Raw genomic sequence first — 16,730 nt, forward strand, 5'->3', positions numbered from 1 at the left:
CCTTCAAGGTCTAAGAAATTAGCATATGAACCTCCTAGTTTAAGCTTTTAATTAAGAATACCAAGAGAACAAAGCAACATTGGTTATAAAAGTAAATTGGAATTTTTTTTAAAATTACATGCTCTATCTGAATCATGAAAGTTTATTTTGGCCTAGACTGTTCCTTTAAACTTTAATTATTCAGATAGAGCATGCCATTTTAAACAACTTTCCAATTTACTTCCATTAACAAAATGTGCACAGTCTTTTTATATTTAAACCTTTTGAGTCACCAGCTCCTACTGAGCATGTGCAAGAATAGGTGTGTATGCATTTGTGAATAGCTGATGGCTGTCACATGGTACAGGGAGAGTGGAAAAAGACATAACTTTTAAAATTGTCAGGAAAAAAAATCTAATACTCATTTGAATTTTAGACTAAGTGCTATTGCATTGTCTTGTTATCTTGCATTTGCTGATTATGCAAATCTACTGTGTTGACTGGTCCTTTAAAATAGAATTTTGGTCAAGACTAATCCTGGCATAAAAGTAGATTGCTTACAATGCACCAATTTAATGTTTTGGTTAAATATATCTTTTAAATGAAATCCATGTTATGTCCCTTTAAGCACATGATGTACCTGTAGTAATCAGAATACATATGTTACATGACAGGTGACACACGGTACGGCTGCAAACCATGGCTATTAACCCCCTTGGTGCACCCCCTTACAGAGCCACAACTCAGGTACCAGGAGGCCCACATACGAGCAAGGAATGTCATCGAAAGGAGCTTTGGCCTATTAAAATCCAGATTCAGGTGTCTGGATGTTACAGGCAGAGCTCTACAGTATAACCCCAACAAAGTGTGTTCCATTGTCAATGCATGTTGTATTCTACATAACATTGCTGTGGACACACGTTTATTGGGGGTCATTGATCAAGAGCAGCAGCAGCAGCTGGTTCCTGTACCTAAGGATGTGGACAGGGGGACACTGAGGGGGAATGAAGTGAGGGATTATGTCATCCGGGAATACTTCACCTGTAAGTTACTTGTTCATAAGTACAGTAAACCGTAACATTCACATGTATTATGATGTTTGACAGTACCTCACCAACCATTGCATGTGTATATATCATGTCTTGCAGAATTACCTACTGCGGATTTCCACTGCATGTAAGTGAAAATACTACATCCCAACCCCCTTCCCTTAACCACCCTAATTACTGTATATTTCTCATTTGTTGAATTCATGTTTAGGTCACTATGATTTATTGACTATCATTAAAGGGACACTGAACCCAAATTTTTTCTTTTGTGATTCAGATAGAACATTCAATTTTAAGCAACTTAATAATTTACTCATTTTATCATTTTTTCTTCGTTCTTTCGCTATCTTTAATTGAAAAGCTTTTTTCTTAGTTCAGCACTCTGGACAGCACTTTTTTATTGGTAGATGAATTTATCCACCAATCAGCAAGGACAACCCAGGTTGTTCACCAAAAATGGGCCGGCATCTAAACTTACATTCTTGAATTTCAAATAAAGATACAAAGAGAATAAAGAAAATTTGATAATAGGAGTAAATTAGAAAGTTGCTTAAAATTTCATGCTCTATCTAAATCATGAAAGAAAATATTTGGGTTCAGTGTCCCTTTAAGAATGATGAAAATGGATGTTTATACCTTATGTTCACACCTTCTGTAAATACATTATTAGTTAGATATACCCATGTGTCAATTTATATTGGATGTGAGAAACCTTGATTTACATCTTATAAGTGAATATTGCTATATGTACCCTTCATACACAACTATGTGATGTGGTTTATAGAACAGGAATATGTCATAAACATGATAATAATTCCTTTTTCGGCCATTTCCACACAGGTATTATGTTTTAACAATATTACTGTTCTAAAACACACCTCACATAGATGTGGATGACAATTATATGTTAAATAACAGAGGACAAGATTTATGGTCAACTATAAGAATATTTTTTTTTTTCTTTGCTTCTTGGATGAGGGTTCTGAGGTAACTGGAGTGGATCTCCTGGTTCTTCTGGGTTGTGCGGATTCAGATGATTCAGCTGGAGTGCTGGCCACAGATGAGAGGCTGGAGGCAGTGTCCTGCTGGTGTGTGAAATGCTCCACCAACACACCCAACAGTTGTTTTTGTTCCCGCCTTCTGTTGTCAGTCTGCATCTGCATATCCGAAATAACTCTCATCATCTGAGACTGGTTTTGGACTATACCACTTAAAGATGCTGCCATGTCCCGTTGCAGCTCAATGGAACGCTGGAGTAAAGTCTGTTGGCTTCTGTAAAACCTGCGTTGGTCTCTTCACTCGCAGCTTGCTATGAGCCTCCTCTGGAGGGAAATGTATTCGTCGCCCAGGGCAGAATACAGAGGATGTACAGGCTGTTCACCAGCAGGGATTATAGGCGCAGGTTCACCTCTAGCTGCTGTTGCACCTGGAACTATGACAGCTGGTGCTGCAGGAGGAACTACGACAGCTAGTGCTGCAGGAGGAACTACGACAGCTGGTGCTGCAGGAGGAACTACGACAGCTAGTGCTGCAGGAGGAACTACGACAGCTGGTGCTGCAGGAGGAACTATGACAGCTGGTGCTGCAGGAGGAACTATGACAGCTGGTGCTGCAGGAGGAACTATGACAGCTGGTGCTGCAGGAGGAACTATGACAGCTGGTGCTGCAGGAGGAACTATTGACAGCTGGTGCTGCAGGAGGAACTATTGACAGCTGGTGCTGCAGGAGGAACTATGACAGCTGGTGCTGCAGGAGGAACTATGACAGCTGGTGCTGCAGGAGGAACTATGACAGCTGGTGCTGCAGGAGGAACTATGACAGCTGGTGCTGCAGGAGGAACTATGACAGCTGGTGCTGCAGGAGGAACTATGACAGCTGGTGCTGCAGGAGGAACTATGACAGCTGGTGCTGCAGGAGGAACTATGACAGCTGGTGCTGCAGGAGGAACTATGACAGCTGGTGCTGCAGGAGGAACTATGACAGCTGGTGCTGCAGGAGGAACTATGACAGCTGGTGCTGCAGGAGGAACTATGACAGCTGGTGCTGCAGGAGGAACTATGACAGCTGGTGCTGCAGGAGGAACTATGACAGCTGGTGCTGCAGGAGGAACTATGACAGCTATATGCTCCTCTTCAGATACTGGAGCTCTTCCAAGGGAAGCGGATGGTGGAGCTCTCCGGGTGGACTGGTAGTCCCATTGCTGACTGGTGTGCGACGACTCAGCATGTCCAGTTTGCATGTCCTGTGCATAAAAGCCCTGACTGTCCTGATATTGGGGGGGGTAAAGACATCTACCCTTTGGGCCTGACTTGGCTCCCCCTCAAAGCCAAAAGAATAATCCTCCGGCCAGGGCTCGTCTTCCAATGTTGGTGGCATGACGTCTGGGTCCTCAACAGAGGCAATCCAACCCAGCTCATGCCTGGGAGCATACTGTCCTTGTTGATGGAATCTCTGGACTGGTGGCTGCGGTGGAGGCATTCTCTGGACTGGTGGTTGCGGTGGATGCATGCCCGTTTGCACCCTGGTGACAGGAGGTTCTGTGGAGGAGTCAAATGATGAGAGGTATTAGTACAATCATATATATATATCCATGAGGGCATACATGATACATGCTAGGGCCTATACTCATTCTCATGTCAAACTCTATAACATGCATGTGCACTTTGTGATATGAGGGATTTTAATATGCAAAGTATACATGTATGTGTTTCATACAATAGTTATGTGTACATGTCAGTGATGGAGAAAATGTGTTCTTTAACCCCTTAATGACCGGACCATTTTTCAGTTTTCTTACCCTTAATGACAATGGCTATTTTTAAATTTCTGCAGTGTTTGTGTTTAGCTGTAATTTTCCTCTTACTCATTTACTGTACCCACACATATTATATACCGTTTTTCTCGCCATTAAATGGACTTTCTAAAGATACCATTTTTTTTCATCACATCTTATAATTTAATATAAAAAATATATAAAATATGTGGAAAAAATGGAAAAAAACACACTTTTTCTAACTTTGACCTCCAAAATCTGTTACACATCTACAACCACCAAAAAACACCCATGCTAAATAGTTTCTAAATTTTGTCCTGAGTTTAGAAATACCCAATGGTTACATGTTGTTTGCTTTTTTTGCAAGTTATAGGGCAATAAGTACAAGTAGAACTTTGCTATTTCCAAACCACTTTTTTTCAAAATTAGCGCTAGTTACATTGGAACACTGATATCTGTCCGGAATCCCTGAATATCCCTTGACATGTATATATTTTTTTTTAGAAGACAACCCAAAGTATTGATTTATGCCCATTTTGGTATATTTCATGCCACCATTTCACTGCCAAATGCGAGCAAATAAAAAAAATTGTTCACTTTTTCACAAATTTTGTCACAAACTTTAGGTTTCTCACTGAAATTATTTACAAACAGTTTGTGCAATTATGGCACAAATGGTTGTAAATGCTTCTCTGGGATCCCCTTTGTTCAGAAATAGCAGACATATATGGCTATGGCGTTGCTTTTTGGTAATTAGAAGGCCGCTAAATGCAGCTGCGCACCACACGTGTATTATGCCCAGCAGTGAAGGGGTTAATTAGGGATCTTGTAGGGACCTTGAAGGGTTAATTTTAGCTTTAGTGTAGTGTAGTAGACAACCCAAAGTATTGATCTAGGCCCATTTTGGTATATTTCATGCCACCATTTCACCGCCAAATGCGAGCAAAAAAAAAGTGAAATTTTTCACAATTTTAGGTTTCTCACTTAAATTATTTACAAACAGCTTGTGCAATTATGGCACAAATGGTTGTAAATGCTTCTCTGGGATCTCCTTTGTTCAGAAATAGCAGACATATATGGCTTTGGCGTTGCTTTTTGGCAATTAGGAGGCCGCTAAATGCTGCTGCGCACCACACTTGTATTAAGCCCAGCAGTGAAGGGGTTAATTAGGTATCTTGTAGAGAGCTTGCAGGGTTAATTTTAGCTTTAGTGTAGAGATTAGCCTCCCACCTGACACATCCCACCCCCTGATCCCTCCCAGACAGCTCTCTTCCCTCCCCCACCCCACAATTGTTCCCACCATCTTAAGTACTGGCAGAAAGTCTGCCAGTACTAAAATAAAAGGTGTTTTTTTTTTTTTGTTTTTTTTTTTAATTATTCAGCTGTGATGGACCCCTGCCTTAACCCCCAACCTCCCTGATCCCCCCCAAACACCTCTCTAACCCTCCCCACCTACCTAATTGCCACCATCTTGGGTACTGGCAGCTGTCTGCCAGTACCCAGTTTTCCTCAAAAAATAAAGTGTTTTTTTTTTTTTTTTTTTTAAATGTTTTTTTTTTCATTTTTTCTGTAGTGTAGCTGCCCCCCCCCAGTACCCCCACCCCCCTAACCCTACCAGATCCTATTATTATTAAAAAATTTTAACTGTTTGCTGCCCCCCTCCCTCTTACCAAAATTCATTGGTGGCAGTGCCAGTGATTGCTGCGCGCGCGCATGCACGCAGCCCCCCCCCCCGCACGCTCCCGGCATCCGGCGTGCACAATGCACTTGAAGGAACCGGATGCCGGGTAGCGATGGGCCGCCCACCCTCCTCCCTGTAAGCTCCCACCCACCAACGAACGGCCCCATCGCTACCGGTGCAGAGAGGGCCACAGAGTGGCTCTCTCTGCATCGGATGCTTTTTAAAGGGTATTGCAGGATGCCTCAATATCGAGGCATCACTGCAGTACCCTGAGAGCTGCTGGAAGCGATTGCGATCGCTTCCAGCACTCTCTTAGACAACTGACGTACCAGGTACGTCCATTGTCACTAACTGCAAGTTTTTGCAGGACGTACCTGGTACGTCAGTTGTCATTAAGGGGTTAAGTGACACTATGGTCACACAATTTCCTTTAGCCTGATGTAGGCACATAACGTGCTTTCTTGAGCTAAAAGTATTGTGATGGCTATAGTGTCCATTTACTGAAAACTCTACATGTGGCTTGTGGCCTGTGTTACTCTGAGACATGTTAGTATTTCACTATTCCACCTCATATCATGAATTTCAATGTGTTAAGTAGCATGAAATGGACATTAAACCCATTTTTATTCTTTCATGATTCAGCTAGAGCATGCAATTTTAAACAACTTTGTAATTTACTTCCATTACCTAATTTGCTTAATTCTCTTGATATTCTTTGCTGAAAAGCATATCTAGATAGGCTCAGAAGCTGCTGATTGGTGGCTGCACATCAATGCCTCATGTGATTGGCTCACCCATGTGCATTGATATTTAATAAACAAAGAATATCAGAATAATGAAGCAAATTAGATAATATAAGTAAATTGGGATGTTGTTTAAAACTATATTCTCTATCTGAATAATGACATAAAAAGATTTGGTTTAATGTCCCTTTAATGTGAAATCTAATTGTAGATGTTTTTGTTAGTAGGCCAAATACCATGCCCCTCATTGTGTACATGAATGTGTGACATTAAAGGATGTTCTATCTCAAATACATATAATACTGGTGTGTGGGATGTTACTCACCAGCATGCTGTGCTGATGTTGCAGCCCCTGAGTCACGAGCCCCTGGAAGTCCACGGACTGCTGTGACGCTCAGGGACCTGCAAATGATCTCCTGCCATTCATTGTATTCAGCCTCCTGGGGAGGACCACCCCCTGTTCCCCTCTGGTACATGGCTTCTTGGCCCATTTTCTCCACCCACCTCTTGCAGTCGTTCCACCTTTTCTTTAGCCCATCGACATTCCTCCTCTGCTGGGCCACGCTGTTGATTGCATCCTCGACCAACAGCCATGCAGCCTTACGCCTTCGGCCAACTCCTTTTCCCTTCTCTTGGCCAAAGAGGGCAGTGTGGTTCTCCATGACGGCCTGGACTAGCGCTAGATTTTCAGCAAAAGAAAAGTTTGGGCACCTCATGCGCTCATCGTCCGTGGCCTCCTGGCTTCCTGGGATGTCCCTGGTGTGGGTTCCTCCCTATCCTCTCCCTCCTCCCCCCTTCTATCCCCATGTGCACCCTCTGTCCCTCTTCTGAGTGTGCCTGGTCTTGGGCCAACCCCACTCCCATCCTCCCTTCTGGCTCTCCCTCTCCCCACTCCACTTACTCCCTGACTGGGACCCTGCTGCTCTTCCTGTTCATAATCCTCTCCCTGCAACTCCCCTCCCCTCTGCCCTAGCTCTCCCTGTCATCCTCAAACTACACACACTCACACTCACTCCCACTTCAATCACACACAATCACAACCAAACACTCAGCCTATCACACTGTAAAAGATAAATAAAATGTGTGAGGTGTTATATAAAAAAAAGTGTTGTGTATTTTGTATATGTATGTATGCAAAATGTGTGCAATATGTAAAAAAAGTGTAAGTAAATGTACAGGCTTAAACACAAATCCAAAAATCCGACCTTACTAACTGATGAAATGCGCCTCTCTCACTGCTCTTACTAATTATCACTATACTCACTGTAGTGTGCTGTAGCTCCAAGAACCAACCAAACACACTAAAGAAAATGGCGGCTGCGCATGGGTTTATGTATGGATTTTGAATTGCGTAATTACGTGGCGCATCTTTTAGAACTGGCGGTTATTTTTTACGATTCGTAGCTAATTTGCCTAAAACTACTCTTTATTGAGACTGTACGTGAACAAAATACTGGCGTAAGTACTTGCGACGACTAAAATGTGTATTTGCGCACATTTTAGTTGATCGCTGGTTTTTCATACTTACGCCACTTTAGCATCTGACAGCGCAGTATATTGGATAGCTCGAGTTTGGAGGTGAAATTACGGGCGGCGCAGGTTCCCTCGCTTGCGCCGAAAACTACGCCGTATATCGGATCGCGCCCCTAATTATTAATATCACATCAATATTTAACAATGTGATAAAAATTATTTGTGAGAAAAAAGGAGGTCGATCCCAATATCCATAAAGTAAAAATTAGCCTTTATTTTCCAATTTAAAATGCAAACATGATACACACACAGAAAGTATCAGGTTTTACGCGTTTCGGCTGGTGCCGTACTCATAAACCTGATTAGGCACAGGTGAGTGCCCGCTTAAAAAGGTTACAAAAAAGATGGTTATTGGTTGGTGTTCAGCACACCCCTGTTAACCATTGTTTTTAACCAATAATGTGTCTAGCTTAAGATATATATATATATGCACCAGAAGGCTGCTTTATTATGCTTTATCATACTTGTATTACCATCTTATTATCTAAACAATCTTTTTGTTTTGTTTTGTAAACATAGCAACAAATAAGTTAGTCTTTTACCCATAATCAACGTGTATTCCACAGCTTTTATATATATGTGTATTAATATTTAATGCACTGGCCATCTATCACCTGTCTATCTTATCTGTTAATTACAGACCCCTGCATACAGTATTGTATAGTATTGCATATATTATTTTATTATTTTTTTGCATATTTCCATCTCCTTACTTTTATCTAAAGCGACTAATTCATTGTGTGCTTTCAGTACTTCAATGGTTAACAGGGGTGTGCTGAACACCAACCAATAACCATCTTTTTTGTAACCTTTTTAAGCGGGCACTCACCTGTGCCTAATCAGGTTTATGAGTACGGGACCAGCCGAAACGCGTAAAACCTGATACTTTCTGTGTGTGTATCATGTTTGCATTTTAAATTGGAAAATAAAGGCTAATTTTTACTTTATGGATATTGGGATCGACCTCCTTTTTTCTCACTTGATTACCCTCCAAAGATTACAAGGAATCCTTTTCTGATACCCTCTATCCTTCAGCATCTTAGAGGCAACCAAGGGCGGACAAAGTGCTCTTTTCATTTTTGGAGAAAACACAGCAGCTTTGGTGATACCTTTCTCAAAAAGACGTTTCCTTGCATATGATTGGCTGACCACCCAGCATTCGACCCAACATACGGATTCCCATTGGATGTCTGCACCTGGAGGCAGACCGGAACCGGTTTAACGAGGAGCCGCGCAGCTGAGGTGCTTGCAGACGCAGTACCTGACGAGTAGCGGCTGTATCGAGTGACCATTCCTTGGGAGGTGACGAGTAGTTGGAGCGCCTGGACGGCTCCATTTCCGCACACAGTGGATACTCGTCTGACGGAGTTTACTTGGTCGCAGCAGGTGAGTCCTTACATTGCATTAACTAAGGATTTCATCTGTTACAAGCTTGACAAGGGGTTATATCCTGATTATCACTGAAGACCGTTATATACAAGGCTGTGAACACGCTCATTACAAATTAATCAGCTTACCTGGGTTAAAACACAGTATTATCCTTCTTTTATAAAAATTATTTGTGTCAGTGTTATTAAAAGATATATTAATAAACTGCCTTTTAGGGGTAACTTAAGGAACGCCACCTCTCTTCGCTCTGTAACTATTAAATGTGATTTGTCTTTCAGGGCCGAAGATGATTTCCAAGAAGACTCTGACAGTTACAATGGAGCTGTTCGTAAAAACTACATATGGTCTCAGGACTACTCAGATATAGAGATTAAAGTCCCAGTGCCTAAAGACATTGTGAAAGGCCGGCAGGTAAGCAGCACACGCTTGGTTGCTAACACAAAGTGCCCAGTAGTATAGTTTAGAGAGCTTGATCTCTTGTTTTGAAAGAAAAAAACAAACACTTCCTTCCACAGAGAATACACTGCCTATCCATGCCAGTAGGTAACGTTGGTTTGCTACATTAAAGGGACATGAAACCCAAAAAAATTCTTTTATGATTTAGATAGAGAATACAATTTTAAACAACTTTCTAATTTACTTCTATTATCTAATCTGTTTCATTCTCTTGGTATCATTTGTTGAAGGAGCAGAAATGCACTACTGGTTTCAAACTGAACAAATTGATGAGCCAATGACAATCGGTATAAATATGCAGCAACCAATCAGCAGCTAGAAACTAAGTTATTTGATGCTCCTGAGCTTTTCTAGATAACATTTCAGCAAAAGGATAACAAGGGAAGGAAGCAAATTAATTAAAAGTTGAAAATTGGAAAGTTGTTTAAAATTGTACTCTCTATCTAAATCATGAAAGAAAAATTTTGGGTTTCATGTCCCTTTAAGGATGATGACAGGTTGCGAAAGGTAAGTTCTTTCACAGGAAAATTTCTTTTGGATTCAATACAAATAAACATCTCTTCGAAGATTTCCCCGTTGCCACCTTCATATATCAGATACTTGGGAGGCTGATTTTGTCTTTTTTTTTCTTGATTTGATGCAAATATGGTGACACATCTGCAATACTGCTGCATTTATACAAACTAGATTAATATAGCTCATGGGGGATGATACCTGATTGATTTATGTATTTATTTATTTTGGGTGCAGCAATTATGTGGTGTGTTTAAAAAAAAACAAAAAAAAAAACTAGAATATACCATCTGTAGGGTTGTCGAAATGTATTGTAGACCGTTTAGAGTCTCTCTTTTTTTTAACTGCGCTAGATTGTCTATTCCTAGTTGTAAGAATGGGATTCAATTTTGAGAAGATTGCTGCTTTGTGCCCAGTTCTTGGTAGTACCTATTTCCTAAAGAATGCTGTAATGAGGATTTGAATCCAGAGTATGCCTCTTATATATATCTCAGAAGTCTAACAATTCTTTATGAAGTTATTAGTTCATTGCTATCTTTACCAATACAGATTTATGTAACAGACACTGGCCTCCAGCAGAGGGTGGTAGAGTCTCTAATATTGAATAAATATTTAGAACTGTTTTTAACACAAAACAAAGCATGAGTCCAAATGCATATTATTTAAATGTTTTTTTTCAGAGGGCATGGTAGTTGCCAAGAAAATGTATTTAGGGCCAGATTACAAGTGGAGCGCAAAAGTTTGCACGTGAGCGATAAGGGGTTTATTGCGGGTGTTTGTGCTTGTCGGGCTTATTTCTGGTTTTACGAGTTGAAAGTAGTTTTTCACACATGGCTTCTCTATTTTTGTCTTTATTTTTATTAAATAAATCATTACACAGTGTATTATGTCATGTGTTTTTCTTCATCTTAGGTTGTATTTACCTAATTTTAACACCTGCTAAGGACCAACTGATTTGTTATTATGTCCTGATACATAAATCCATAGAATTCAAAGAGGGTGTACTTTCTTTTTCAGATGACTGTATATGTGATCATGCATATATATAGATAATTATATGTTGTACCAAAAAAAAAATCAGATATTTGTAAAAATATTTATTTATGAATAAATAGAAGATAATCTTCTATGTGCAGAACATTGGAATGTGAAATATTTATATTTTCATGTCATGTTAGCGCACATGAGAACATGTGATCAGGTTTACGTGAGAGTGTGTTTTATTTCCATTTTTTTCTCTATTGGGGAAATATGTGAGCGCCCACACGACACGCGCAAAAAGCTTTCTTGTATCGCAATTAACGCTCGACCTAGAGCGTTAATTAGGGCTCCACTTGTAATCTAGCCCTTAATGCGTTAAAGAATCTAACTATTATACTATTGTTTGCCTACTTCCGTATTTAACCCCTTCAAATCCCATTAAATACAGTATAATTGCATAACTAACAATATAATAAGACTATGCAATAGCACAATTTTAAATCAGCAGTAGATTTTTTTTTCTGACACATTTCCAAATTTACGTCATTTTTGCTGGCCCCCTGTATCATGTGACAACCATCAGCCAATCACAGGCTTCTGTATGTATACATTGTAAACTTTTGCACATACTCGGTAGTAGCCTTTGCCACCAGATAGTGTGCAATAAAAAGGCTGTGCACTATTTGATAACAGAAGTAAATTAGAAAGTCTTTAAAAATGCATGCTGTAGACATGAAATTTTGACTTTTTACTTTCTCCTACATTGGTGTGTCTGGTCCACGGCTTCATCCTTACTTGTGGGAATATTCTCTTCCCCAACAAGAAATGGCAAAGAGAGCACAGCAAAAGCTGCCCATATAGCCCCCCCTCTGGCTCCGCCCCCCAGTCATTCTCTTTGCCGCTCTGAACAAGTAGCATCTCCACGGGGATGGTAAAGAGTATGTGGTGTTAGTTGTAGTTTTATTTCTTCTATCAAGAGTTTGTTATTTTAAAATAGTGCCGGTTTGTACTATTTACTCTACAACAGAAAGTGATGAAGAGTTCTGTTAAAAGAGGAGTATGATTTTAGCAACAGTAACTAAAATTCATTGCTGTTCCCACGCAGGACTGTTGAGCCCAGAGAACTTCAGTTGGGGGGAACAGTTTGCAGACTTTTCTGCTCCAGGTATGACTAGTCTCTTTTCTAACAAGACATAGTAATGCTAGAAGACTGTCATTTCCCTTTTGGGATCGGTAAGCCATTTTCTTAGACAGAATGAAGGCTTATAAATGGGCTATATACTGGTTGACACTATTGTGGGCTAAATCGAATGATTTATATAATATTTATATGATATTTGGAGTGTTTTGAGACTTGGAAACACTTTTGGGAACGTTTTATTACGCCTGGCAGTTGTTTAGACACCTAATCTAGTCAGGAAGGCCCCTTCACTCTGGTATGCAGAGGGAGGAAGCCTCATTTTCGTGCCTTAATTGCGCAGTTACTTCTGGAAGCAGTGCATGCAGCTTCATGTGAGAGGGTCCTGTGGCCACAAAAACGATTCTAAGAGGCTTATTTCTGTGGTGAATAACCCCCAAGGAAGGTAAAGCCGCAGCAAAAGGCTCCGGTTTGCTCATTTAAGGGGTTAAAGACTTGGTGTGCAATACTTTCAAAGCATTAAGACACTAGGGTGCAAATTTCGTAAAGATCGGATAATTCCTTCATAGTTTTTCAAACATTCAGAAATAAAGTGTACTCTGTTTATTATTTAAAGAGACAGTAACGGTTTTGTTTAAAAACATTTTTTTTGCATTAATAGCCTGACTAAGTCTGTCTAACATGTCTGTACCTTCAGATAGATTATGTTCTGTGTGTATGGAGGCCAAGGTGAATCCCCCTTTAAATGTATGTGAAAATTGTGCCATGGCGTCCAAACAAAGTAAGGACAGTAATGTCACATTTAATAAGGTTGCCCAAGATGATTCTTCAAATGAAGGTAGTGGGGACAGTTCATCATCCTCTCCTTCTGTCTCAACACCAGTTATGTCTGTGCAGGCGACACCTAGTACATCTAGCGCACCAATGCTTGTTACTATGCAACAATTAACTGCAGTAATGGATAATTCTATAGCAAATCTTTTATCCAAACTGCCAACACTTCCCAGAAAGCGTGATTGCTCAGTTTTGAATACAGAGGAAGAGCAAGTGGGCGCTGATGATAGTTTATCTGTAATACCCTCACACCAGTCTGAATTGGCAGTGAGGGAGGGGCTGTCTGAGGGAGAAATTTCTGATTCAGGAAAAGTTTCTCAGCAGGCAGAACCTGATATCGTGACGTTTAAATTTAAGTTAGAACATCTCCGCGCCCTGCTTAAGGAGGTGCTAACTACTTTTGACGATTGCGACTCTTTGGTAATTCCAGAGAAATTGTGCAAAATGGACAAATTCCTTGAGGTCCCTGTGCACGCTGATGCCTTTCCGATACCCAAGAGGGTGGCGGACATAGTGAACAAGGAGTGGGAGAAGCCAGGTATACCTTTTGTCCCACCTCCTATATTTAAGAAAATGTTCCCCATTGTCGACCCCAGAAGGGACGCATGGCAAACAGTCCCTAAGGTTGAAGGAGCAGTTTCTACGTTGGCCAAGCGCACGACTATTCCCATTGAGGACAGTTGTGCTTTCAAAGATCCTATGGATAAAAAATTGAAAGGATTGCTTAAAAAGATATTTGTTCAGCAAGGTTTCCTTCTTCAGCCAATTTTGTGCATTATTCCTGTCACCACGGCGGCGTCTTTTTGGTTCGAGGAACTAGAAAATTCACTCAATAAGGAGACTCCATATGAGGAATTCATGGACAGAATTCACGCACTAAAATTGGCTAATTCCTTTATTTTAGATGCCGCTTTGCAATTGGAGAAATTAGCGGTGAAAAATTCAGGTTTTGCAATTGTGGCACGCAGAGCGCTTTGGCTAAAATCTTGGTCGGCGGATGTGTCATCCAAGACAAAATTGCTTAATATTCCTTTCAAAGGTAAGACCCTTTTTGGGCCAGAATTGAAGGAGATTATTTCAGACATCACTGGGGGAAAGGGCCATGCCCTCCCACAGGATAGGCCTTTCAAGGCTAAGAACAAATCTAATTTTCGTTCCTTTCGCAACTTCAGGAACGGACCGTCTCCTAACTCTGCAGCCTCTAGACAAGAGGGTAACGCTTCCCAGGCTAAGCCAGCATGGAAACCAATGCAAGGCTGGAACAAGGGTAAACAGGCCAAGAAGCCTGCTGCTGCTACCAAGACAGCATGAAGGGGTAGCCCCCGATCCGGGACCGGATCTAGTAGGGGGCAGACTTTCTCTCTTTGCTCAGGCTTGGGCAAGAGATGTTCAGGATCCCTAGGCACTAGAAATAGTCTCTCAGGGTTATCTTCTAGAATTCAAGGAACTTCCTCCAAGGGGAAGGTTCCACATGTCTCGCTTATCTTCAGACCAGATAAAGAGACAGGCATTCTTACATTGCGTAGGAGATCTATTAAAGATGGGAGTGATACACCCAGTTCCAACAGTGGAACAAGGTCAGGGGTTTTACTCAAACCTGTTTGTAGTTCCCAAAAAAGAGGGAACTTTCAGACCAATTCTGGATTTAAAAATTCTAAACAAATTCCTCAGAGTTCCATCGTTCAAAATGGAAACCATTCGAACGATTTTACCAACAATCCAGGAGGGTCAATACATGACTACCGTGGATTTAAAGGATGCGTACCTACATATTCCTATCCACAAAGATCATCATCAGTTCCTAAGGTTCGCCTTTCTGGACAAACATTACCAGTTCGTGGCTCTTCCGTTTGGTTTAGCCACTGCTCCCAGAATTTTCACAAAGGTGCTAGGGTCCCTTCTAGCGGTTCTAAGACCGAGGGGCATTGCAGTGGCACCTTACCTAGACGACATCCTAATCCAAGCGTCATCCCTTTTCAGATCAAGGGCTCATACAGACATTGTATTAGCTTTTCTCAGGTCTCACGGGTGGAAGGTGAACATGGAAAAGAGTTCCCTGTCCCCGTCTACAAGAGTTCCTTTTCTGGGAACAATAATAGATTCTGTAGAAATTAAGATTTTTCTGACAGAGGTCAGAAAATTAAAGCTTCTAAAGGCTTGTCAAGTTCTTTATTCCTCAGCCTTCCATAGCTCAGTGCATGGAAGTAATAGGTTTAATGGTTGCAGCAATGGACGTAGTTCCTTTTGCTCAAATTCATCTAAGACCATTGCAACTGTGCATGCTCAGACAGTGGACGGGGGATTATGCAGACTTGTCTCCCCAGATTCAAGTAGACCAGTTAACCAGAGACTCACTCCGTTGGTGGTTGACTCAGGATCACCTGTCTCAGGGAATGAGTTTCCGCAGACCAGAGTGGGTCATTGTCACGACCGACGCCAGTCTATTAGGCTGGGGCGCGGTCTGGGACTCCCTGAAAGCTCAGGGTCTATGGTCTCGGGAAGAGTCTCTTCTCCCGATAAACATCCTGGAACTGAGAGCGATATTCAATGCGCTCCGGGCTTGGCCTTAACTAGCGAAGGCCGGATTCATAAGATTTCAGTCGGACAACATGACGACTGTAGCTTACATCAATCATCAGGGAGGAACAAAGAGTTCCTTGGCGATGAGAGAGGTATCCAAGATCATCAAATGGGCGGAGGATCACTCCTGCCATCTATCTGCAATTCACATCCCAGGAGTAGACAACTGGGAGGCGGATTATTTGAGTCGTCAGACTTTCCATCCGGGGGAGTGGGAACTCCACCCGGAGGTCTTTGCCCAGTTAACTCAATTATGGGGCATTCCAGACATGGATCTGATGGCGTCTCGTCAGAACTTCAAGGTTCCTCGCTACGGGTCCAGATCCAGGGATACCAAGGCGACACTGGTGGATGCATTAGTGGCGCCTTGGTCGTTCAACCTAGCTTATGTGTTTCCACCGTTTCCTCTCCTTCCAAGGCTCGTAGCCAGGATCAAACAGGAGAAGGCCTCGGTGATTCTGATAGCTCCTGCGTGGCCACGCAGGACTTGGTATGCAGACCTGGTGAATATGTCATCGGCTCCACCATGGAAGCTACCTTTGAGACAGGATCTTCTAGTACAAGGTCCATTCGAACATCCAAATCTAGTCTCTCTGCAGCTGACTGCTTGGAAATTGAACGCTTGATTTTATCTAAGCGTGGGTTTTCAGATTCAGTTATAGATACTCTGGTCCAAGCCAGAAAACCTGTGACTAGGAAAATTTACCATAAAATATGGAAAAAATATATCTGTTGGTGTGAATCCAAGGGATTCTCTTGGAGTAAAATTAAAATTCCTAAGATTCTTTCCTTTCTCCAAGAGGGTTTGGATAAAGGTTTGTCAGCGAGTTCTCTAAAAGGACAGATATCTGCTTTGTCTGTTTTGTTACACAAACGCCTGGCAGCTGTGCCAGATGTACAAGCTTTTGTACAGGCCTTAGTCAGAATCAAGCCTGTCTACAGACCCATGACTCCTCCATGGAGTCTAAATTTAGTTCTTTCAGTTCTTCAAGGGGTTCCGTTTGAACCTCTACATTCCATAGATATTAGTTACTATCTTGGAAAGTTCTGTTTTTGGTTGCTATTTCTTCTGGTAGAAGAG

The 16,730-nt window shown here is 41.6% G+C and overlaps 1 protein-coding gene across 1 annotated transcript in view; it reads left to right on the forward strand.

Annotated features, from left to right (window-relative positions):
- Nucleotides 1–16,730, forward strand: part of NUDCD3 (NudC domain containing 3) — a 109,204-nt gene that overhangs the window by 34,712 nt on the left and 57,762 nt on the right. The window contains exon 4 of the mRNA XM_053718149.1: nt 9,426–9,558. Coding sequence (XP_053574124.1) covers nt 9,426–9,558 — 133 coding nt within the window. The remainder of the gene's footprint in view (nt 1–9,425; nt 9,559–16,730) is intronic.

Source organism: Bombina bombina, chromosome 6, assembly GCF_027579735.1.
Source record: "Bombina bombina isolate aBomBom1 chromosome 6, aBomBom1.pri, whole genome shotgun sequence".
Taxonomy (NCBI): Eukaryota; Metazoa; Chordata; class Amphibia; order Anura; family Bombinatoridae; genus Bombina; species Bombina bombina.